Below are 26,233 nucleotides of genomic sequence, written 5' to 3' on the forward strand. Positions count from 1 at the left end.
CCTGCCTTCCAGGGGAGGAAGTGGGGGAAAGAAGAGGAAAAGTTGGAAGAGAAGGTTTTACAAGGGTCAATGTTGAAAAATTACCCACGCATATGTTTTGTAGATAAAAAGCTATAATAAAAAAAAAAAAATTTTAAGTTTCAATGAGAAACTCCCACACAGTCATGCCACAGGGATTTTTAAATAGTTAAAAACTACTACAATGTTTGATTCCAAATTTAAACTAGGGGATAAAATTAGTTTCATTCTATTTTTATTTTAATTTAAAACCATATCAGGAATTTCCTTTCTCTGCCAAATGACCCTACCTGTTAGAAATATACCCAGAAAAGGTGCTATCAAAACAAAAAAAATATATCTGTTCAAATATTTTCAGTCGCATTATAGAATTTTTTTTAATTGGAAGAAACCTCAGTATCCAACAATATGGAAAGGGTTAAATTGTGCCTGAATGTGTGTCTTCTAATGCCCTATTCTTCAGTCTTTGAGATGGTATCTTTCATATGCTGGGGTGGGCACCACACCCAACTCCCTGAGGGATTCTGGGCCATGGGGAACCAGAGCCCAAGAAATCACTTTTGTTGGAGATCCCAGGACTCTGGGTTCCACAAGGCTCCAAGGGCTAGTCCTTCAAACATCTAGAGCCACAGGTTTGCTTTCCTATTGGTACGGGAAAGTTGGTGAGGGTGTAAGTGTGGTCTTTACCACTAGTGAAAAAAGAAAGGGTGCTAAGAGTGGGGAAAGCCCTCTCTAAGTAATCAGAGGACCTTTGTTTGAATCCCTTCCCTGAGACTCCCCGGAGCCTCATCTGTACAGTGCAGGGGGTGGGGGGAGGAAGAGAGAAGAGGGATTGGGGCAAAGTGGGGCCTGGGAGAAGAAACTTCTTCCTCAGCTGCTGTCTCAAGTTCAGCCCCAGCAAACCAATCTGACCAGGAGCAAGCTTTACTCCCTTTATGAGTCTCATTTTCTGGCCAAGCTAATTAGTTGTAGAGAACAAGACCTGGTGTTTCAAATTCCACTTTTGACTCTTAGGATTTGGGTAACCTTATGAAAGCCGCCACTTGGCCCCAGATCTCAGTTTCCTCATCTGTAAAATGAGGAAAACCAGATAGCCTCTAAGATTGAGTCCAGCTCTGGATCTATGATTTTTTTTTTTTTTTTTTTGTATAAAGCTTTTTATTTTCAAAACACATTCATAGTTTTCATCATTCACCCTTCCAAAACCTCACTTCCCTCTACTCCCTCCCTTAGAGAGCAAATAATTCACTATATGTTAAACATGTGCAATTCTTCTGTATATATTTCTGCAGTTATCACTTTGAACAAGAAAAATCAGATCCAAAAGGAAAATAAATGAGAAAGAAAACAAAATGCAAGTAAACAACAAAAAAAGGTGAAAATGCTATGTTGTAATCAGTCCCCACAGGCCTCTCTCTCTGGTTATAGATGGCTCTCTCCATCACAAAAGACCACTGGAACTGGTCTGAATCATCTCATGTTTCTCATCAGAATACATCTTCATACAGCATTGTTGTTGAAGTGTACAGCGATCTGGTTCTGTTCATTTCACTCAGCATCAGTTGATGTAAGTCTCTCCAAGCCTCTCTGTATTCCTCCTGCTGGTCATTTCTTTCTTTCTTTCTTTTTTTTTTTTAATTTTTTTATTATATATATATTTTTTATAATATTATCCCTTGTATTCATTTTTCCAAATTATCCCCCCCTCCCTCTATTCCCTCCCCCCGATGACAGGCAATCCCATACATTTTACATGTGTTACAATATAGTCTAGGTACAATACATGTGTGTAAATACCATTTTCTTGTTGCACAATAAACTTTAGATTCTGAAGGTACATGTAACCTGGGCAGACAGATATAAGTGCTAACAATTTACATTCACTTCCCAGTGTTTCTTCTCTGGGTGTAGCTACCTCTGTCCATCATTGATCAACTGGAAGTGAGTTGGTTTTTCTTTATGTTGAAGATTTCCACTTCCATCAGAATACATCCTCATACAGTATTGTTGTTGAAGTGTATAGTGATCTTCTGGTTCTTCTCATTTCACTCAGCAACAGTTGATGTAAGTCTCTCCAGGCCTCTCTGTATTCCTCCTGCTGGTCATTTCTTACAGAGCAATAATATTCCATAACCTTCATATACCACAATTTACCCAACCATTCTCCAATTGATGGACATCCATTCATCTTCCAGTTTCTAGCTACAACAAAAAGAGCTGCCACAAACATTTTGGCACATATATGTCTCTTTCCGCTCTTTAGTATTTCTTTGGGATATAATCCCAGTAGTAGCGCTGCTGGGTCAAAGGGTATGCACAGTTTGATAACTTTTTGGGCATAATTCCAGATTGCTCTCCAGAATGGCTAGATTCTTTCGCAACTCCACCCTGCTGGTCATTTCTTACAGAGCAATAATATTCCATAACATTCATATACCATAATTTACCCAACCATTCTCCAACTGATGGACATCCATTCATCTTCCAGTTTCTAGCCACTACAAAAAGGGCTGCCACAAACATTTTGGCACATACAGGTCCCTTTCCGCTCTTTAGTATTTCTTTGGGATATAATCCCAATAGTAGTAAGGCTGGATCAAAGGGTATGCACAGTTTGATAACTTTTGGGGCATAGCTCCAAATTGCTCTTCAGAATGGTTGGATTCTTTCACAACTCCACCAACAATGTATCAGTGTCCCAGTTTTCCCACATCCCCTCCAACATTCATCATTATTTGTTCCTATCATCTTAGCCAATCTGACAGGTGTGTAGTGGTATCTCAGAGTTGTCTTAATTGCATTTCTCTGATCAGTAGTGATTTAGGCCATTTTTCATATGACTAGAAATGGTTTTAATTTCATCTGAAAATTGTTCATACACTGCGGTTACTGATCTTTAACCTCAAAACCTCCCAAGAAACCAAAGAAGGGCCCTCTCCTTGACAGTCCTTTGCAGCTCTAGATGGCTCTTGGTAGAGGAAGGAAGTCAGTATTAAAGCCCTTACTGCGTGCATGGAGTGGGAGGAGAAAAGCCTCCGTAAAGGGGACTTCCAGGGGTCCAAAAGGGCGGTCCGTGCCAGACTAGGCCTCTTCTGTGTTTTTCCAGAGGAAATGGCGCATGCTTACATGTCTGCCAACAAAGAAACTGCCTTGCATGGGGGGGGGGGGGGTTCTCTTTCCTCTTCTAGGCTGACTGACAAGGCCCGAATACCAGCATCTCTGCAGCCAGAGGCCCCAAGTTCACGTAGGGCGAGAACGTCTTTCTTTCCCCCTCTCTCCCTCCTTCCGCACTACAATCTAGAGCTCCCAGCTTCCTTGCTCTTTTCCCGGCCGGTCCTGAGGGAGTTAAAGGGGCGGTGCGGGACGGGGGCGGGGTATCCCTGCGAGCCCTTCCCCCGGCTCCCCGCCGGCCCCGCCCCGCGGCCGCCCCACCCCAGGAACCGTCTCCTGCCTCCGGGAAGCCGCCGGCGCCGCCGCAGCCATGGCCGCCACCGGGGTGCTGCCCTTCATTCGGGGCGTAGACCTCAGTGGGAATGACTTTAAGGTAGGCTTGAGGTGGGGGCTAAGAGCCGGGGGCGGGAGCGCGGCCCCCAGCTGCACGTCCGGATTTCGGCCGAGTTTCCAGACTCCCCATAGACTTGTCCCCTCCACCTTCCTCCCGCACCCCCATCCAGGACCGTGAGCGGGTGTACTTCACGGGGGCGGGCCGGACCCATGGGAGAACTTGCGCTTTCCCATATCGCTGCCTCCCCCCCGCGATCGTATGGTTACTCCCCGGGGTCCCAGGATCATAGATTTGGGGGTGCAGGGCCCTTTGGAGGTTCCGAACCCCGCGCGTTACAAATGAGGAAACTGAGGCCTAGGGAGAGGCTTAAGTGACTTGTCCCAGGATCGCCCTGGGAGCGAGTGGTAGAGCTGGGAATCGAACCCGGGACCTCCGGCTCCAGACTGGGCGTTTTCCACCCTCCCCTTCCCCCCCTGACGTGCCTGGGCGCTCCGCAGCCCCTCCGACCTGCCCTACAAGGCCGCCAGCCCACGGGAAGCCGCCGAGCCGAGATCCTGAGGACTCCTGGAGACCCAGGCCACACGGCTCGCTTTACGGAAGCAGCCCAAGGAGAGGGGACTAGGCCCCCAGCCCCCACCCCTCCCAGGCAGTGAGCTGCCCGCAGACTCCGCTGTGACCCGGGACCCTGGACTTCCCAGCCCGGGGCTAAATTCCTTGTCCGCGTCGAGTTTCCTCTGGAGAGGAGCTCTGCGCCTTTTCCTGCCTCCTCACCTGGGCGCCCCCATTCCCTCCCAGGGGCGCCTTCCTTTGGACGGGGCCCCTTCCTTCCACCGCTTGTGGAGTCCTTAACCCTCATCCCCGCCACAGGACAAGTGGCCTTTGGAGGACATTTCCCACCACCACCGTCTCCTCTTAGGAATGCTAGGGATTTAAAATTAGCCAGACTTTTGGTTCAGCTGCATCGGGTTACCTAGGAGAAGAATCCGTGAGTCCTTCATTCTGAGACTCTGGATAGAGCGGAAGCGCTCTCAGGGCAGGGCTTCTGGTTGGCTTGGTTGCACCCCGGGCTTGGTGACTGCTTGCTGACTGCTTGCTGACTGATGGGATCTAAGGCGGGGGTCTGGACCCGATTTGGGGGTGGTGGGTGCTTAAGGTCCCGGCGCAATCGTTTCCTCCTGTGGGGCTGGGGGTTGGAGGTCTCTAATACTCCGGACACTATGGGTTCAGTCTGTGGAGACCCGTCTTTCTCTGACTGCGGGAGATAAACCAAGCCTCTCAGCCACCTTCCTGCCCATAAGCGCGGCAGGCTCTGTTCCTGGGATGCTGCTGAGCCTGGAAACAGCAGCGGGACTCCCAGTGGGGCTGGCCAGGTCCCCTGGTCCTGAGGTGGAGGGCCTTGGAGGAGGTCTGTGTGCGGGGGAGGGGACGTGCTGGAGAAGGGCACATATGTATGAGGTCTATGTGGACTGCTCCGAGGGGCCTGCTGAGAGCTTTGAGTGCTATGTCATATTCTTTTCTGAGAGGCCTCAAGCATGAGGGGTTCAGCTCCACCCCAGAGGGTGCTGGAAAACCTCCTTTCCTAGGAACCGACTGGTATCTAACCTCGGGCTGTGTGTGGGAATTCTAGCTGAGGGCCAGGGCTCCTCTGGAGTCCTGAAGGGTCAGTGATCTGTGAGGATAGGAGCAGGGGTGTGCCTGTAAGGAGCTCTCAGACTCTTTTTTTGTCCCAGAGAATGGAAAACTTCAAAAGTGGTGCTGCTGTTTTAAATGTTGTCTTCCCAAATGTAAAAAGCAGTAGGGGAGCACCTAGAATTTGGAATCAAAAAGTTGGGAGTTCCAATCTTGGCTCTGCTACGAAGGCAAATCACATAACTTCCTAAGCCTCAGTTTGCTCTGCCCCAGCATGGAGAAGGGTGGGAGGTTAAATGACCCTGAGGTTGTTGGGAGCTCCAGATCAGTGAGCCTGAGATCCATCGGACCCACTCAGACCAGACTTACCACCATTAGCCACAGGCAGTATTCCTTTTGGAGATTCTTAAGAGCACAAAAGTGTGTTCCCAGCACTTACCACAGTGCCTGGCACATAGTAGGCTCTTTCTCTTCTCACCCCCATTTTTCCTCTGACTTTCTATTTTTTCTCAATTACATGTAAACAAAAAATTAACATTCATTTTAGAAAATTTTGAGCTCCAAATTCACTCCTCTCTTCCCCTTTTTCCTTGAGAAGGCAAGGAATTAGACATAGATTATACTTGTGCAGTCATGTAAAGCCTTTCCACATTAGCTCTGTTGCAAAAAGAGAACACAGACCAGAAAAACAAGAAAAAAACAAGAAAAGCTATGCTTTACTCTGCATTCAGACTCTTAGTGGGTTTTTTTTTCTGAGGTGGGTAGCATTTTTCATCCTAAGTTCTTTGAAATATATACAGGGGTCTTAATAATTGTTAATTGATATTTCTTTGCATATTGTTTACCCCATTAGACTGCAATCGAGTTGAGGACAGGGACAATCTTTTGCCTTTTTTTGTACCTCTAAGTGCAATGCCTGACACTTTTTTCTTTTGTTGTTCAGTTATGTCTGACCTTTTGTGACCCCATTTGGGCTTTTCTTAGCAAAGATGCTCAAGTGATTTGTCATTTCCTTCTCCAACTCATTTACAGATGAGGAAACTGAGGCAAACAGTTAAATGACTTGGCCAGGGTCACACAGACAGCAAGATAGATTTGAACTCAGGAAGATGAACTTCCGGATTGCAGACTTACACTCTGTCTATTATGCCACTTGGCTGCTTTACAAATATATAGTAGGTGCTTAATCAGTGATTATGGTGATGTAGAAAAGAAAAGAGTAATGGACTCACTGTGTAATTCAGGTTTATATTCTGTATTCAGTCTCCAGTTCTGACTCTGCTGCTTACTAACTGTGTGACCCTGGCCAAGTCACCGAGACTACCAAGAGTAGTCTCTGTTGTGTGGTCACAATCTGATACTGAAAGGCATCATGGACTGATGGGCTGCTCTGGAAACTTAAAAAGGCCCATCCTAGAGTTAGAGAGAACTGATACAGGTGCTGCCTCTGACCCTTATTAGCCTTGTTACCCTTGAATAACTCCTAAAGATAACCCCTCGGTGCCCAGAGCACTCTAAGATCATAGATTACCATGAATTTCCTTGGTATCAGTGGAGGGAGTTTGCTTAGTGATGAAATCACGATTCTGGACCTCTTTCCAAAACAAAACAAAGCAGCCTGCTAACATACATCAAGTTTATAGAGCCCCGACATACACAATTTCCTTTGAGCCACACCATGGTCTAGTGATAAGTAGGTATAATTTTATGGGGCTTCACTTATGAAGTTTTAAGTAACTTGCAAAGAGTGATGGAGACAAGATTTAAATTTAGCTCTTTCTGACCCTGGGAAGCGCCCTCTATTCAGTAGGCCCCACAACCTCTGTAGAAATGATGATGAGGCTGAGCTTCATTGTCTCTACAGCTACAAGATTTGCTATGATCTTGTGATCTTGTGGTCCAGGGCCATTCTCCTGGCCCCTCATGTGGCTAATGACAGCTTGAGCTGGCTCTCCCACAGGGAAGGATAGCATGCAGCCCCTTGTAATTTTTAGTTGGAGAAAGGAAGCCTAGGGAAGTCTTATCTTATTCAGCCTGAAAAAGGCAGTGGACAAAACCTGGGGCCTCACATTTGGCCTCAGACACTTCTTGACTGTGTGATCCTGGACAAATTACTTAAATCACTCTTTGCCTCATTTTTCACAGGGTTGTTGTGAGGATCAAATGAGATAACTTTTCTAAAAGTGATTAGCAGAGTTTTGTTTAATTGGGTCTGTCCCTTTGTGAGCCCTTGGACCTTGCACGTCCATACCATCCATCTAGTTTTCTTAGCTTGGCAAAGATACCGGAGTGTTCACCCTTTCTTTCTCCACTGGTACATAATTGGTACTGCATTGTGTGCACATGCACGTGTGGGCTTGATGATGATACCTTATGGTGACACCTCACAAGCCGAGAGCCTGGATCTGACGTTAGGTGCTCAGACTAAAGCCCGTGTCCTTTTCCCCATGCCCAGTGCTGGTTGGCTTAGTCTGGGCCTCTATATGCAGTGTTCCTTTTTTCCTGGCCCCCTGTTCCTCCCTCCCCACATAGTCCAGCCTTGATCACTTGGGTTAGCAACATAGTTGTACACTTCAGGTCGTGGGAGTGCAGGCCGGCTTTAGGGAGCTGGGGTCTGTCTGCCCCACTCCAAGTTTTCTGCGGGGGAGTGACTGGATCCTGGGTCTGGAATGGGAGGGCCATGGAAACAAGCCTCTGGGCCCCTCGGAGGCCTCAGCTCCTCCCTGGAAGGGACTGTTGGCTGGTGCACAGAGGACTTACCCACCAGCTGTGGTCTGACTTGGTGCCTCTGCTTTGTGGGTTATCTGGTACCATTTTTAATCTCTAGAAACTGCTTGTCCCTGGGAATTCAGGGAATGCAAACTCAGTTTTAAAATAGCTATACAGAATTAGAAAGAAAAATTTCAATCCCAGAAACACCTTGGCCATTTTGTACTCATCTCTTGCCTGTTGACGTCTTTTCTTATCTTCTAGGACCTCCCAGATATATCATGTCCTCCATGGAGTCCTCCCTGTAGACCCTAACGATATCTTTGAAGTTTAGACTTACTTACAAAGTACTGCTAGATGAAGGAGCGTATACAGTTCAGTCCCTTCTCTGGGCTCTCACAGCAGCGTCTTGTACTTTTCTTATGGCCTTTCCCACATCTTGGTTCATAACTGCAGTACTCAAAGAGACTTTAAAGATCATCTGATCCAACTCTCCTATTTCAGTAGGTTATTTGTGCAATGTTACATTGAAAATAGAAGGGCTGAGATTTGTATTTAGATCGTTGGACCCAAAATCCAGCTGTGTTTTCCCATTTTTCAATCACTCTTATTGTGGGTATACCTATCTTCTTCCTTTAGAAAATTGCAGATTTCTTATAGCTTCATTTATCTTTTTTATCTACCCCTACCTCCCTCTACCACAGTACATTTGAATTATACTCAGTAAGAGGAAGTGGGGAAGGAAACAAGCATTTATTAGGACCTACTGTGTGCCAGATACTGTACTAAGTGCTTTACAGGTTTTTTTTAGCTCATTTGATTCCATAAGTGTTTGTTTAATGAAATGACTTGAGGAAGTAAACTAATTGGTTTTAGGATTTGAATAAATCATTCCTTGAATAGATATATTCAGCATTTACTATGTTAACTCATCTTTTTCATGAAGTCCAGTGATTCTTATATTATCTCCTCTTGACCTATTTTTCCTTTTCTTTTTTTAAAATACAATTTTAATTTCTTTTCAGTTCCAAATCCCCTCTCTCCCACCACCCCTTCCCCTACCCTGCCTAGGAAGTAAGAAAAACAAAACCCATTACAAATATGTATAATCAGGCAAAACAAATTCCCTCATGTCCAAAAAAAGCCATGTCCAAAGCTATATGTCCTCTGAATTGATTACTTCTGTTACTGGGGCTGGAGAACATGTTTCTTCAGGAGTCCTCTGGAATTATAATTTCATTGCATTGATCAGAGTTCCTAAACATTCCAAAATTGCTTATCTTTATAATTTTATCATAATTATATAAATTATCTTCTTGGTTCTGCTTATTGCACTTTTTATCAGTTCAGGTCTTTCCAGGTTTCTCTGAAACCATCCCCTTCATCATTTCTTTAAAAACAAAACAAAACAAAACAAAATCAAATATGGTATTTGTTAATTTTTAATATATATTATGTATATAGTGTATGTATATATATTTTACATTTTGAGTTTCAAATTTTTTCACTTCTCATACCTCTACTGCATTGAGATGGCAAATCATGTGATAATAGTTATATATATGAAATCATGTAAGTTATATTTTCATATTAGTCGTGTTGTAAAAAATACATATCAAGAAAAACAAAGAAAGTGAAAAAAAGTATGCTTCCATCCACAGTCAGACTTCATTAGTTCTCTCTTTGGAGGTGGATAGCATTTTAAATTCTAAATCCTTTAAAATTGTCTTAGATCATTGTATTGCTGAGAATAGCTAATATTGATCATCATACGATATTGCTGTTACTGTGCATAGTGTTCTCTTGGTTCTGCTCACTTACTTTGCATCAGTTCATATAAGTCTTTCTGGGAAAATCATTCTATTTGTCATTTCTTATACCACAATAATATTCCATCTCAATCACATACTACAACTTATTTAACCATTCCCTGATTGATGGGACTCCAACCAAGTCCTAGTTGGACACTATACAAATAGATGTAAGTGGTGTTAAGGCAACTCTGAATTTCCAAGTTTTTGCCACCACAAATATTTTTTGTACATATGGGTTTTTTCTTTGATTATCTTTGAAGTTTAGACTTATTAGCCAAAGTATTCCTGAACTGAAAGGAACATACACAGTTCAGTAGCTTTCTCTTGACCTGTTTTCCAAACTGTTTGTTTCTGGTAATACAGTTAATATCTTACATGTGCTAATTTTTCAGTCTTTCAACTGTTCTAATCTTTCTTGTTGATCTATTTTCAAATTGTTCAGTTCTCTTGTTGTTTTCTCTTTCTCAGTGAGTCTACTATTTAGAGTACATTTTCCTACCTTCTGTTATAAGTTATCTTATTCTTCTGGATTTTTTTTCCTTTAAGAACTCTTAACTCCATTTAAAATATTCAACTTCATTTTTTTTCCCATCTATTAAAGTTCTTGTGATCAAATCATATTTTCTAAGGTTCTTTCTCTACTTATGGAGCAATTTTTTTCTTGTGGGTTTACCTCTTGGACTTCTCTTATATCACAGTGTTTCTTCAGTGTTCAGAATTTGCTTTGTGCCAGGGCCAGGCTTTGCCCTCTTGGATGAAGTGGCTAGCTAGGTGTTAGTCATAGTCCTTCTGCAACCTGGATGCATCTGCTACTACCCCATCATAATTCTGCTGGAGTAGCTGAGTCCTGGTTTCTTTTCTCTGTACTGTCTTCAGTAGCTCTGGCTTTGGTCAAGAATCTAGGCCTGTGTTTGTGCTAGACCCCTACTTCAGCCTCAGTTCCTTGACTTTTTTGCTCCTAACTCCCCCTGTATATCTTTGCATAGTCTCCAATTAGAACTTGGGGTTGTCTCTTGCTGTGGCCTTATGTCCCAGCTAGATATTAGAGGTTCCAGGGCTTTAGATCTCCTTCCCACAGACCAACATACATACCCAGGAGCTGACTTTGTCTTCTCTTGTGGCTCTGATTAGCCTAAATGAACATCAAAGATCAAGCTGGACTGAGCACTGCCAGGGCACATCATGGGTGCCTCAATCACTTCCTGGGGGTTGACTTTAGTGTATGATGCAGTTCTTACAGGCCATAGCAAAGATCTTACCATCTTAAGTCCCCATTTAATACATTAAAAATTAACTTTTTTCCCCCCCAACTCTTTCCCATTTATTAGAAGCTGCTTTTGCTGGCTTTGTACTTTTTTGAAAGAATTCTGATCTGGAGCTCTTCTGTAACATAACGTATCAAAGTATCTACTTCCCAGTACCATGGTTGTAAACAACCCCAAGACAGATCTTCCTCTAGAGCAGGGCTTCTTAAACTTTTTCCATTTTTATACAAGAAAATTATTATATGAACCAAATATATAGGTATATAAAATAGGTATACAAATAAAATAGTGACTGATGATAAATGAAAATTTCACAACTCCCACATTCAGTTATGAGACCCCATATGGATCCATGAACCACAGTTTAATAAGAAGCTGGGCTATAAAGGCTCATCTCTTCCCCTAGGAGGGGGAAATAACATATTGTCCAGGAAGATCATAGACTAAATTCTACCATACTTAAATAATAAGTGAATAGAAAGTGCTTTGAGATATAATGAGGGAGAGACCACTTTCACCTAGAGGTGTCTTCAGGGAAGGCTTCCTGAAAAAAGCAGTTTATGAATGATGAGTAGCCCATCAGGGTATAAAGATGAATACACTTCCCAAAGACCTACTATTTGCAAATTTCCCTACCGCTTGATGTACATTCTTTCATTTGATCCTCATCATTGTGCTTTAAGACTACTGGTACAAGTCTAATTATCCCTACTTTATAGATAGGAATCCATGGATGAAAGAAGAAATGACTTTCCTACTGTCACAGAGAATGTCAGCAGCAGAGCCAGGACTCAAGAGCCCAAGTCATCATTACTTTGCAGCTGCTGTAGTCATTGTTTGCAAAGCCCCTAGCATAGATCCTGGCACATGGCAGGCACAGAGTGCCCCTTTTCTTCCTTTCCATATTTGTCTTGCATCTCTTAGTCCACATTCGGAATGATGATTGGGACCAGAAAACAAGGACTGTCTGGTTTCTGTCTCTGTAGCTCCGCTCTCTTGTACTCCTGTGACATTTCATCGATACCCATTGAGTTGATTCCTGTTGATGGCAGCTAACTTGCCTCCCCCCTTTTCCCTCTCCCCTCCATACCTGGCCCCAGGTGGGCCCATAGAGGAAGAGAGGCTCCTTACCTCTGGGATCAGGGGTCTAGGGGTGAGGACCCCAGACATCAGTTCAGGCAAATGCATTCATCTGCCAGCAGCTCATTTAATGTAATATTGGGCCAAATTACTTTATCTTCCTGGACCTTGGCATTCCTCATCTCTGAAATGGGAATAGTCAGGGCTGCTAGGAAATGCAGTGACTGGAGTGCCAGGGCTGAAGGCAGGAAGACTCATCTTCCTGAGTTCAAATCTGGCCTCAAATACAAGCTAGCCATATAACCCTGCTTGCCTTAGTTTCCTCATTTGTAGCGTGAGTTGGAGAAGGAAATGACAGAACTGCTCCAATATTTTTGCTAAGAAAACCCTACACGGGTTCACAAAGACTTGGAGACATCTGAAAACTGAGCATGTATTTATTCTGCCACTGATACTGGTACCAGCAGAGATATCCTCAGCAAATTCCTAAATATCTGTTCCAGCAGTTCTAAGAATAGACATAGATGCGATTTGCAGTGGCAGATGAGGTTCCTTCTACCGACTAAGTAAGGTGACCACTCCCCCCCCCCCAAAAAAAAATGTACTAGCTACTTTCCGGGCTTTGAGGAAAAGCAAGTAGAGATTCAGGAAATGGGACAGGACTGGAAATTCTTTGATTACCAAGTCTGTACCAAGCACCTGCAGCATGTGCTTGGTCCATCAGAGAGGCAAGAAAGATTAAGTTCTTGTTTTCATAGTTCTTGGTACAGAGGCTTTTGACCTTGGGTCCACATAGCTTTAGGGTATTTGGAATAACGGAAAAGCTTGAACTTGGATGGAAAAAAAGTAATTTTTCTTTCACCTGTAACTGAAATTTAGCATTTCCTTCAATTATGAATGCTGGTGACAAACCAGAGTAGTATTAACAACAATACCTGTGAATTTGTGGTCATAGAAATCATAGCTATTTTTTTTTAATTTTATAATTATAACTTTTTTTTTGACAGTACATATGCATGGATAATTTTTTACAGCAGTATCCCTTGCACTCACTTCTGTTCCGATTTTTCCCTTCCTTCCCTCCATCCCTTTCCCTAGATAGCAGGCAGTCTTATACATGTTAGATATGTTATAGTATATCCTAGATACAATATATGTGTGCAGAACCAAATTTCTTGTTGCACAAGAAGAATTGGATTCAGAAGGTAAAAGTAACCTGGGAAGAAAAACAAAAATGCAAACAGTTTATACTCATTTCCCAGTATTCCTTCTCTGGGTGTAGCTGATTCTGTCCATCATTGATCAATTGGAACTGAATTAGATCTTCTCATTGTCAAAGATATCCGCTTAGAATACATCCTCATACAGTATTGTTGTCGAAGTGTATAATAATCTCTTGGTTCTACTCATTTCACTCAGCATCAGTTGATGCCTCTCCAAGCCTCTCTGTATTCATCCTGCTGGTCATTTCTTACAGAACAATAATATTCCATAACATTCATATACCACAATTTACCCAACCATTCTCCAATTGATGGGCATCCATTCATTTTCCAGTTTCTAGCCACTACAAAAAGGGCTGCCACAAACATTTTGGCACATACAGGACCTTTTCCCTTCTTTAGTATTTCTTTGGGATATAAGCCCAGTAGTAGCACTGCTGGATCAAAGGGTATGCACATTTTGATAACTTTTTGGGCATAATTCCAGATTGCTCTCCAGAATGGTTGGATTTGTTCACAACTCCACCAACAATGCATCAGTGTCCCAGTTTTCCCACATCCCCTCCAACATTCATTATTATTTTTTCCTGTCATCTTAGCCAATCTGACAGGTGTGTAGTGGTATCTCAGAGTTGTCTTAATTTGCATTTCTCTGATCAATAGTGATTTGGAACACTCTTTCATATGAGTGGAAATAGTTTCAATTTCATCATCTGAAAACTGTCCGTTCATATCCTTTAACCATTTATCAATTGGAGAATGGCTTGATTTCTTATAAATTAGAGTCAGTTCTCTACGTATTTTGGAAATGAGGCCTTTATCAGAACCTTTAACTGTAAAAATGTTTTCCTAGTTTGTTACTTCCCTTCTAATCTTGTTTGCATTAGTTTTGTTTGTGCAGAAACTTTTCAATTTGATGTAATAAAAGATTTTCTATTTTGTGATCAATAATGGTCTCTAGTTCTTCTTTGGTCACAAATTCCTACCTCTTCCCCAAGTCTGAGAGGTAAACTACCCTATATTCCTCTAATTTATTTATGATCTCGTTCTTTATGCTTAAATCATGGACCCATTTTGATCTTATCTTGGTATATAGTGGTAAGTGTGGGTCCATGCCTAGTTTCTGCCATACTAATTTCCAGTTTTCCCAGCAGTTTTTGTCAAATAATGAATTCTTATCCCAAAAGTTGGTATCTTTGGGTTTGTCAAACACTAGATTTCTATAGTTAGTGACTGTTTTGTCTTGTGAACCTAATCTATTCTACTGATCAACTAATCTATTTCTTAGCCAATACCAAAAGGTTTTGATGACTGCTGCTTTATAATACAGTTTTAGATCAGGTACAGCTAGGCCACCTTCATTTGATTTTTTTTTTTTTTTCATTAATTCCCTTGAAATTCTCAACCTTTTGTTCTTTCATATGAATTTTGTTGTTATTTTTTCTAGGTCATTAAAATAGTTTCTTTGGGAGTCTGGTATAGCACTAAATAAATAGATTAGTTTAGGGAGTATTGCCATCTTTATTATATTTGCTCGGCTTATCCAAGAGCACTTAATGTCTTTCTTTCTTATTTAAATCTGACTTTATTTGTGTGGAAAGTATTTTGTAATTTTGCTCATATAATTCCTGACTTTTCTTTGGTAGATGGATTCCCAAATATTTTATACTATCGACCATTATTTTGAATGGAATTTATCTTTGTATCTCTTGCTGTTGGATTTGTTGGTGATGTTTAAAAATGCTGAGGATTTATGTGGGTTTATTTTGTATCCTGCAACTTTGCTAAAGTTGTGAAATATTTCTAATATTTTTAGTAGAATCTCTGGGGTTCTCTGAGTATACCATCATATCATCTGCAAAGAGTGATAGTCTGATTTCCTCATTACCTACTCTAATTCCTTGAATCTCATTCTTGGCACTTATTGCCAAGGCTAGTGTTTCTAATACTATATTGAATAATAATGGTGATAAGTGGGCAACCTTGTTTCACTCCTGATCTTACTGGGAAAGGTTCCAGTTTATCCCCATTACATATGATGCTTACTGATGATTTTAAATGTATGATTCTGACTATTTTAAGGAAAAGTCCATTTATTCCTATATTCCGTAGTATTTTTATTAGGAATGGATGTTGGATTTTGTCAAATGCTTTTTCTGCATCTATTGAGATGATCATATGGTTCTTGTTAATTTGGTTATTGATATAGTCAATTATACTAATAGTTTTCATAATATTGAACCAACACTGCATTCCTGGTAAATCCTATTTGGTCATAGAATCACAGCTATTTTCATATCATAATTATGATGCTTATAAATTATCTTGAATGAGTCTTTACATTCATCATTATTTTGAAATTACTGTAGTTATTAGAATTGATATATTACCCTATTACAATTTTGTTTAATATTTTGTAACTGTTTCATTATAATTGATTTCTTTTGTAATCCTATCTTAATGCATTTTAAAACATATGAGAAGGGGTCAGAATTTCAGCTTTTTTTTTTTTTTTTTTTTTTTTTCCCCCTCTTTAGTCCTTTTCAGTTGTGTCCAATTCTCTGTGACCTCATTTGGGGTTTTCTTGGCAAAGACACTGGAATGGTTTGTTGTTTCTTTCTCTAGCTCATTATACAGATGGGGAAACTGAGGCAAACAGGTGTAAGTGGCTTGCCCAGAGTCACACAGTTAATAAGTGTCCAAGGCTACATTTGAATTCAGATCTCCCTGACTCCAGGCCTGCCACTCTATCCAGTGCACTACCCAGCTGCCCCAGAATCTAAGCTATAACTTTTTTGATGTGTCATGGGCCTTCTTTTTGGCATTTTGGTGAACTCTACTGACCCCTTTTCATATGTTTTAAAATGCATTAAGATAGGATTACAAAAGAAATCAATTATAATGAAACAGTTACAAAATATTAAACAAAATTGTGATAGGGTAATATATCATTTCTAATAACTACAGTAATTTCAAAGTAATGATAAATAATTATTATCTTCTTTGATCCTCACAACTCTTGGAGGCAGGTGCTATATTATATTCGTTTTACAGATGAGGAAACTGAGGCAGATAGAAGTTAAGTGACCCAGCCAAGATCATGTAGCTAGTAAGTGTCTGAGTTCACATTTGAACTCCAGGGCTAGTGTTCCATCCTGTGTGCCCCTGAGGTCATATAGTTAATAAGAATTCAAGGCTGGGTAAGAATCCAGTCTTCTATTTAACATATACTTTAACATATTTAACATGTATTGGTCTACTTGCCATCTAGGGGAGGGTGCGGGGAAGGAGGGGAAAATTTGGAACAGAAAGTTTTGCAAGGGTCAGTGCTGAAAAATTACCCATGCATATGTTTTGTAAATAAAAAAAGAAAACAACTGATATTAGAGGTGCACTCTGGGGAGTGCATAATTATCACTCAGTTACAACTGGAGTAGGTGCCTGTGTATTAACTTTCATTGACAAATAATAAAAATGACTAGTAAAAAAAAAATCCAGTCTTCTGACTCCGTGGCCAGTGGTTTTGTCCACTATATTTCACCATTTGTCCTTAAGCTGTCATTATCATTAATAGGAATGGAGGAAATTAATAGGAAACTGAGACTCAGATTATCATTCTGGCTGAGTGCACTGCTTTCAAGCTTTCATACTGTACTTCTCACTAATTTTAGCTCCCTCCTTTGGTGTTAGTGTGTGAACAAAGTGGATTGGTGGAGGGAGGAGGAGGACAAAAGCTGGAGGCCACATCCTGAAGAGTAGAACAAGCTGTTTAGAAGTGGGGCGGGGGTGGTGATCAAAGCTGGTGGGTGAGAGGGCCTGCATTAATCAGATTTTCTCCAACCTTGTCCCCTCATGGCTTTCCTCCTTGTCTGCTCTTAGGGTGGATATTTCCCCGAACATGTCAAAGCTATGACCAGTCTGAGGTGGCTGAAGCTGAACCGGACCGGGCTCTGCTACCTGCCTGAAGAGCTTGCTGCCCTTCAGAAACTGGTAAGAACATTCTCCCCGAGTCAGCTTGTTTCCTGTCTCTGTGGTCCCTGGGGGCTGAGTGCAAGGCTAGAGCAGAGGAGGGTTGGAACCCCAGTGTGCATGGGAAGGATTGGTTGTGCAGGTGTCTCTCTTTGCCCCTCAAGCTCTGTATAAACTCTGGTTTTTTGATTCCCTTCTAGGAACACCTTTCTGTGAGTCACAATAACTTGACCACTCTCCATGGGGAGCTGTCCAGCCTCCCCTGCCTGCGGGTAAGTCTCTGAAGGCAGTCAGAGGGAGGACCAGACACTCTCTGCCTTGATCCTGAGTCTCTATCAATGTCTAAGTCTGGGTCTCACAGAGGAGACAGACATTGTGTATCCAACAGTCTCTGTGCTGGAGAGTGTATAACCTTTGGAGGCAGAGAAACTTGTGAAACCGTGGAGGAGAGTATAGGAGGTGGGCATGGTGAAATGCTGGAAGCGTGGTACAAACAAGAGAGCTTTGGAGGGGGAAATCTCAGGGGGGAGGGGAGTGGGCAGCAGAAGTTTTGTGGAGACAGTGGCCCTTACACCAGGAAGGAAGGACAGCAAGGATCTGGAATAAGGGAGCTTACCAAAACAGCACCGCTCTGTTGCAGTGAAGAGGCATTTTTGGCCCTCCGGCTCCGGCATGGGCAGGGCGGATTTCCTGTGGGCTGGGATTGCAGCCTTCCTTACCCTCAGCTCTTCCAGAGCCTGCGGGGCAGAATCCAGAGCGAGTGAGAGGCAGGGAAACCCAGCTTCTGTGCTGGGCCTCCAGCACTCCTAGAGGAAGAGTTTTCAGACTGTTCAGAGTCTTTCAGCTATTGAAATTTTGCCTCCCTTTATGCTATTGTCCCTCGCCCTTCGTGTAAATTTTTTTTTTTTTAAGGAGGCAGCTAGTTAGTGTTAAGTATCTGACATCACATTCAAACTTAGGTCCTCCACTCCAGTGCTCTGTCTTCTGCATTATCTATTATTGAGTGCTCAGAGAGATTAAAAAGTTTACACAAAGGGGCTACTAGGCAGCCCAGTGGATAGAGCCCTGACCTGGAGTCAGGAGGACCTGAATTCAAATCTGCTCTCTGACATGGACTACCTGTGTGACCCTGGGCAAGTCACTTAATCTATCTGCCTCAGTTTCCTCACCTGGAAAATGAGCTGGATAAGGAAATGGCAAACCATTCCAGCATTTTTGCCAAGAAAACTCCAAGAGTTGGACATGACTGAAAGGACAGAGCAACAATCAAAATGCCCTGTATAGCACCCCACCCAAAGTGTACAACTCATAAATATTGGTTATGCTGTCTGTAAGTCTCAGAATGGTTAGAATGGTAAAGGGAGGCAGTGGGGCACAGGTTCAGATCCCAGCTCTGGTCTGCCGAGGGCTCAGTCTCTTCATCTCTGAGATGAGGTAGTTGGACGGGGCCCCAAGAGTTCCTTCTGGACCTTGGACAGATAGATCCCTTTGGATCTGTGAGCCCAAGTACCCACAGCAGCATGTGTCTCTTTCAGGATAATTTTGTTTTTAGGGCAGACCCTTCCACCTCTCTGTAGTATGTCGTCTTCTTCAAACGGAGTTAAGCATAATGGGCATCTCCCACTGTAATTGTGGCTGAAGACCCGTGGCCCTTTTCACTTTGATAGTTTATTAAATAGGACAGAAGAAGGACGGGTGCGTTAGTTGTGACTTCTGCCAACCCTCTGTGGTATCTGACCCACGTTTTGTTGCTCTCTTGCTAACTTTATTTTTATAGTTGGCAGTTGCTGTGTGGATGGCCTTTCTTGGCTCTTGTTTCCTTCATGTCATCATTCCGCATGCATCTCATATTTCTCTGATTTCTGAATCCTTGCCATATTTCTTTATGTCCATGTACAGGTTCTTAGGCCTTTTGTTCTTAAGTTGTTGCTCACATATTTTGCTCTCAGGCTTTAGTTATTGTGGATAATATTTATCTGAATGTTTTTGTATGTGTGAGTCCTTTCTGTTCTGCTTTCTTAGAGAACAGAAAAAATAGAAAAAAATCCTTTTTAAAAAATTCTCCTCTTTTCAAGGTTATTTTCTCTTCACTCCCCTTGTGGGGCTTGATATGAGGTCCACACATCAGTGACAAAGCTGCAATCAGACCTGAGGCTTTCTGACTCCTGGGCCTGACAGTTTCCTTACTTTTTCTTCCACACCTGCAATTCTCTTGAATTTAACCTTAGCATTTGTGTCCCCTTCCCTTCTTTTCAAGCCAGGAGCCTGTTGGAAGTAGCCAAGGGTCTCTTAATCTCTCAGTTCCACAGTGACATCATTAGTCATATTGCTTCTCTCACAGGCAATTGTGGCTCGAGCCAACAGCCTGAAGAATTCTGGGGTGCCAGATGACATCTTCCAGCTGGATGACCTCTCTGTCTTGGTATGTAACTAGACTTTGCCTAGGTTGTTTGATTCTCCAAAGCAGCCGTTCCACCTGTAAGACATACTCCCAACCTTTGGATTTCTGAATGTATTTTCGAAACAAAAAACACAGCCTTGCCTGGAGCAAAAGGGGGAATATCAGTAGCTTGTATTTGTGAGGCAGAGATAACTCATTGCCCATGAATGGGTTTTTTTTTTGTTTTTTTTTAATTCATTTTTCCAAATTATCCCCTCCCTCCCTCCACTCCCTCCCCCTGATGGCAGGTAATCCCATACATTTTACATGTGTTACAATATAACCTAGATATAATATATGTGTGTAAATACCATTTTCTTGTTGCACGTTAAGTATTGGATTCCGAAGGTATAAGTAACCTGGGTAGATAGACAGTAGTGCTAACAATTTACATTCACTTCCCAGTGTTCTTTCTCTGGGTGTAGTTATTTCTGTCCATCATTGATCAACTGGAAGTGAGTTGGATCTTCTTTATGTTGAAGATTTCCACTTCCATCAGAATACATCCTCATACAGTATTGTTGTTGAAGTGTATAGTGATCTTCTGGTTCTGCTCATTTCACTCAGCAACAGTTGATTTAAGTCTCTCCAAGCCTCTCTGTATTCCTCCTGCTGGTCATTTCTTACAGAGCAATAATATTCCATAACCTTCATATACCACAATTTAATGGGTTTTGTTTTTAATGATTGAGTGGTCAAACCTGTCGGCTAGAACTCAGCTGTCTTATAAACCCTTAATTTCCTGATTTGCTAGTTTAAGAGGAAAGCAGAAAATCATAGGTAAACAAGTAGAGGGTAAGGAGTTTTATTTTAAAAGAATTAAAAACAAAACCACTTTATAAGCATGTTCTGGGCTCAATTCACATTGTTTGTATCCCAATTCTTCACTTTCTTCACTGTGTCCATCTAGGACCTACAGCAATAGTCTCCAACTTTTATGTACCCCATTAATAAAAAGCTTTTTAGTTGGAATACAAGGTTTTACAAAAGTGAATGTTGAAAACTATATTTGCTTGTAATCAGCAAAATAAATAGCTTTTAAAAATGGAAAAAAAAAGCATTTTTGAGTATACAATTTATAAATTATATACTACTTTGTGTGTATATATTAAAATATTATTAATCTTTATCTACACAGTATTGACATTTAAAAAGATGATAGAGTAAAATTTTCCAAAATAATTTAAAAGTTCAATTTAATGGTACAAAAACATTTTTGTTTTTATTAAAATATTAGTGAAATAATTATTTTATAAATTGTTGACTTTGTTAAGGTGATTGAATAGCCTTCATTTAAAAATTTTTTAAAAGCTTTTTATTTTCAAAACATGCATAGGAGTTTTCAACATTTATTTACTCTTTCAAAACCTTGTGTTCCAATTTCTTTTCTTCCCTTTCTCTCGCTCTCTCCCCTAAACAGTAGTAATCCAATATATGTTAAATATGTGCCATTCTTCTATACATATTTCCACAATTATCATTTTTTAAAAAGAATCTTGTTCTAATGCTTTGTGATAAAGTGATTCAGAGGACTCATTCTAAGTTTATTTTATTTCACTACTTAATTTTAATGGTTATCATGACTGAAAAAGGAACTTCATAGACATAGATACATGTAAGAAGTGAATCATTATTCTCATTAAAGTGTGACACTCATTTTTCAATTTTAGCCCCTGAGTATGCAAAAGTTTTTATTTAAATGTGACTGATAAATTTCCTTCTTCTCTGATGTCAATCAGTTTTTTATACAAACAGCTTGGGAGGAGTATCACCTTTATATTTTTTAATAATAGATTCAAAACACACTGAAACTCTTTGCAAGATTTTTAAGAAGTTTGGAAAATTCTCTTTTCAAGCTTGCCACCAGGGGGAGGCTAAGATGGTGGGTAGAGCAACTAGATAGTACGGTAGATAGACCACTGGGGCTGGAGTCAGTAAGACTGAGTTCAAATCTGGCCTCAGCACTTACAAGCTGTGTGACCTTAAGCAAGTCACTTCATCCTGTTTAGCTCAGTTTCCTTTAGTTTTTTCATGGTAGTTGTATTTCTACTCTGGGCAAGATAGGAGCAATCAGTTCCAAATAGAATCATGTGGTATTAGAAATGGAGTTCTGGACAGAAATTTCTCTTGTGAATCCCTACCATTCTAGTTGGAAGTCTAGACTTATCCTAGCATAGGCCAAATAGGATAGCTTAAAAGACATCAAACAGACTCCAGAAGGGTACACAGAAAGGTAGATCTCACAAAAAAGTACTTGGGATTGATTAGATTAGAATTAAATTAGACACTTCAGGTTTCTGGGCTGTTAGGCAAAGTTTAGCATCTTATTAAAATCTTAGACAAGCTATTTGGACTAATAACACAAGTGGACATGTAGTCTAAATCTGTACAGAGTAAGATTTTAAAAAAAAACCCAACATGGTTTAGCTTCCACAGTTAGTTCTGGTGCAGCGTTATTCTGGGGATACAGTGTCTATATGGATTATATGCATTTCCATACTCATAATGCACTTATTAATACAACAAATATGAGTAAGAGGAGATGGGCCAACAGAGGACTAGTTGTTGATCAGGGCCCCCCTCATTTTTTTGTTGGCTTAGTCATTTTTCAGTTATGCCCAACTCTTCATGATTCTTTGGGAGGGATTTTCTTAGTAAAGATATTAGAGTGGTTCTAACATGATAGGTGTTTTAAGAGCCAGGAAAAGAGATCTCATCTCCTTTGTTTTTATTATTTTCTTTTTGTAAAGTTAATCATTGCCTTCTGTTTTAATGTAATGTTAATTGTTCAATATTTACCTCTCTTCCTGAGAAATGACCCTTCCTGAGGGAATGCTCACCACCACCAACAAAAAAAAGTTAAGAAAAGCCAGTTGACTTAGTGATCAGGTCTAACAGTGTATACTACATACAGTCCACATGCCCCCTCCTTCTTTAGTCCCACTGCTAAAAGGAAGGACTTCCTACCATATCTCTTCTTCAGGTCCAAGATTGGGTGGCACAATTATCATCCCATTTTCTGATCCTTTGTTGATGAACCTGGTTCTTAGGTTCCCCACCCCTCCCCAAACCTGTATTATAGAGGCTCATCTAGTGGCAGGATTGCTGCAGAAGGTATCAGAGTTCTTTTTCTTATCATCTGTTTTACCTTTAACCCATAGGACCTGAGCTACAACCAGCTGACAGAATGTCCCCGGGAGCTGGAGAATGCCAAGAACATGCTGGTGCTCAATCTCAGTCACAACAGGTGCTGGCTTGGGTCACATAGAGGAACAGAAAAGAGGAGGGGGGAAGGAGGGAGATAGAGGCCTCCATCTTCCTCCCTATCTCTGTCTTCCTGGTCTAAAGCTGACTGAGTTATTTGTATGTATTCACACAAAACATATAGAATCATCATGCATTTAGGTGGGGGGGGGGTGGACGTGTTGTTATGGAGATAGTATCCCAAAGCTCCAGAGAACAATTTTGATAAATAAGATGATAGAAGCCTGACTTTGGAAGTGGGGGTGGGGTCCTTACAAATAATCTAATCTTTTTTTTTTTTTTTTTTTTTTCTATTGATCTAATCTTAGCATCACGTATTACATGTAGGGAAATTGAGGCCCAGGGAGATTGGGAAATGTGAAGACTCCCTGAAATAGCAGTGGGGGATAGGTGAGAATGTTTCAGTGGAGAGGGTCTCTAAAGAATCATTTTGATAAGAGGATGGGGGGGAGGTATAAAAGCCAAACTTTGGGAGTAGACCATTAATAATAAGGATATAAGGGATAAGCAGGATGGGGAAAGAAGGGAGAAACAGTGTGAATTTGGTGAGGAGCAGAATTCAAAAATAGATTGGTGAGGTGAACTGTGATTCCCTCTCTTCTCCCCACCAGCATTGATAACATCCCCAACCAACTCTTCATCAACCTGACTGACCTGCTGTACCTGGATGTGAGTGACAACAAGCTGGAAAGCCTGCCTCCCCAGATGAGACGCCTTGTGCATCTGCAGACACTGATTCTCAATAACAACCCCCTTATGCATGCCCAACTCAGGTACTGGTTCCCTAGTTCTCTTTCCATTCAACCCTCTGCCCTCCTCCTTCCCCTCCTTATTGTCTTCATTAATCCCTCTCTTTTTCCCTCCAGGCAGCTCCCTGCAATGACAGCCCTGCAGACCTTGCACCTCCGGAACACCCAGCGCATCCAGAGCAACCTTCCTACTAGCCTGGAGGGCCTGACCAACCTTGCAGGTGAGCAACTCATGGCCTGGGAGTGGCCCTTATGATAGGGGAGGGAGTGAAGGGAAGAGATGCACAGACAGCAGCACTAGCCTGGGAATTCAGAAATCTGGAGCCTCATATTTGTTCTTCCTCTACTTTGCTGTGTTTTGGGCCTAGATTCTGAGCATCTAGTGAGATGGCAGGTGTAAGAGTGCTTTGTAAATGTAGTCTTAGGTTTAGCCAAAGGGGTTATGACCAGACCCCCCGCCTGGTTAGTTCATTGAGGGAACAGGCTTCCAGAGATCTCTTTCTCCAATATTCTTTACTGTCCCAAAGCCTCTTTCCTCCTGTTCATCTAGTTCTAAGGAAGAGATTTATTGGCGTTGGATTCGGGGTGAGAGGATAGTGTTCAAGGGAACCCCGGTGGTGAGAGTAAAGCTCTGGGTCTCTTCTTGTCTGTTCTCACTCTGCCAAAAGTTTGGCCCTTCTCTGTCAAGTTAGTGCTGTCATCCTCCCAAACAGATGTGGACCTGTCCTGCAATGACCTGACCTGGGTGCCTGAGTGCCTGTACACCCTTCCCAACCTTCGCCGCCTCAACTTGAGCAGCAACCAGATCTCTGAGCTGTCTCTATGCATTGACCAGTGGGTCCAGATGGAGACACTGAATCTGTCTCGAAACCAGCTCACCTCTCTCCCAGTGAGTAACTCATGCACCCATGACCTAGACCAGGACATTTTGGAGAGGGGGGTGGAAAGGGATGGCAACTGTGCTCCTAGGAAGTAGAATGTAGATGATACAGTATAGTCTGTGAACATTTGGTGCTGTGGTCTTTGGGGGAGAAGAGAAAGAAGTAGAGGACGGCTGGGAGAAATTTATATTATCTACTTCCCATATGGGAGACTTCTATGAATTTTTTTTTATATGAATTTTTTTTGGGGGGGTCGGGGAGAAGTATGGCCCCAGTGGACCATACATAAGCCTGGCCCTGACAGAGCTCTTGTTCTCTAGTCTGCCATCTGCAAGCTGACTAAGCTGAAAAAGTTATACCTAAACTCCAACAAAGTGGATTTTGATGGCATTCCCTCCAGTATTGGTAAGCTGGCCAACCTGGAGGAGTTCATGGCAGCCAACAACAACTTGGAGCTCATTCCTGAGAGCCTGTGCAGGTAGGAGGCTCGGGTTAAGGCCTGGGTGAGAAAACGTGCTTTAATACCTTTTCCCCAAACCCTTTTCCCTCCTAAAAAAGTTCACCTAAACTAAGGGAAGGAAAAGTTCATAACAGCCTAGGACACTCATCCTAATCTTAAGCTTTGAGATATATGTCTGACTTAATGTCCTTTCCATTGTAATCAAAATCTGCTTTTTTTTCCTCCTTCTTTCCTTTGATTGTGACTAATGGTTTTAAAAAACCCCAATTGCTAGTTTCATTCAGCCTGTGACTTTTGCAGGGATTTTTTATTTTATTGGTCATGGACCCCTTAGGCATTTTGTTTAAACTTGTGCATCCCTTTTCAGAATCAGTATGTTTAAGTATAGCTAAGTGCTTAAGTGTAGTCCTGAGGGTAGCTGGGACTCAACTGGTGTAAAAAATGAATCCTGTGAAATGATTGAGTTATTTGAATTTGGACGGCATGTGGAACCAATGAACCTATTTTATATAATTCTAATTCCTGATGTTATATTTGAATGCATGTGACCACTTCTCAGGATTCAGCATTTGTACTAATTGGAACATCATTATACAAAAGGAAACCAGTTATGTCAAATAAGAATGTAATAGTGTTCCTCTGGTAAGTTCACTTCTTCCTGGAAATATTGAGAGTCCTGTTGTTGGTCAAACCCTTGCCATTCTTCTGTCCTTGGGATTGGTCCCTTGGGATTTGATCCCTCTAAACTTCATGATGAATTTGGGGATGTGACTCCTTTTCTGAATGGGTTGGACATCTGCTATTTCTATCCTAGTTATAGGGTTGGATGCTCAGGTACAGCCCTTGATGGTTGTTTATAGCAGAAATGGTCATAAGGAAACAGTACAGCGTACTAGATGGGGAGCTGGCCTTAGAACCAGGAAGATATCTGGGCTTTTCTCCTACCTCAGACACATACAGATTGTGTGCCCCAGTCAAGTCATTAGCCAAAACAACTCTTCAGGGCTCATTGAAGTCACAAAGAAGGTGCCAAACTGCATTGGTAGAAGGAGTTCCCCCTTTCTCGAAAAAGTGACTCCAGAGAGCCACTCTTGCCATTTACCAGTCATGCAACTCCCCTAAAGTTCCTGAGATTTCATTTTCTTCTCTCTACAGTAGGATTTATTGACTCCATCATTATTGTTATTAATTTTTTTTTTAAGTTTTGTTATAATTAATGATATAAGG

At 41.7% G+C, this 26,233-nt stretch overlaps 1 protein-coding gene across 4 annotated transcripts in view; it reads left to right on the forward strand.

Moving 5' to 3' along the window:
* The window catches only part of FLII (FLII actin remodeling protein), a 56,321-nt gene that overhangs the window by 11,404 nt on the left and 18,684 nt on the right, over positions 1–26,233 (forward strand). For 3 of the 4 annotated variants that reach the window (XM_074297404.1, XM_074297437.1, XM_074297359.1), the window contains 8 exons: positions 17,123–17,233; positions 17,413–17,484; positions 19,554–19,634; positions 22,814–22,899; positions 23,528–23,689; positions 23,783–23,886; positions 24,379–24,554; positions 24,867–25,024. In XM_074297404.1, coding sequence (XP_074153505.1) covers positions 17,123–17,233; positions 17,413–17,484; positions 19,554–19,634; positions 22,814–22,899; positions 23,528–23,689; positions 23,783–23,886; positions 24,379–24,554; positions 24,867–25,024 — 950 coding nt within the window. Of the gene's footprint in view, positions 1–3,421; positions 3,563–17,122; positions 17,234–17,412; positions 17,485–19,553; positions 19,635–22,813; positions 22,900–23,527; positions 23,690–23,782; positions 23,887–24,378; positions 24,555–24,866; positions 25,025–26,233 lie in introns of those variants that run through there. The other variant, XM_074297379.1, reaches the window with a different exon arrangement.

The sequence above is a fragment of the Sminthopsis crassicaudata genome, chromosome 1, assembly GCF_048593235.1.
Source record: "Sminthopsis crassicaudata isolate SCR6 chromosome 1, ASM4859323v1, whole genome shotgun sequence".
Taxonomy (NCBI): domain Eukaryota; kingdom Metazoa; phylum Chordata; class Mammalia; order Dasyuromorphia; family Dasyuridae; genus Sminthopsis; species Sminthopsis crassicaudata.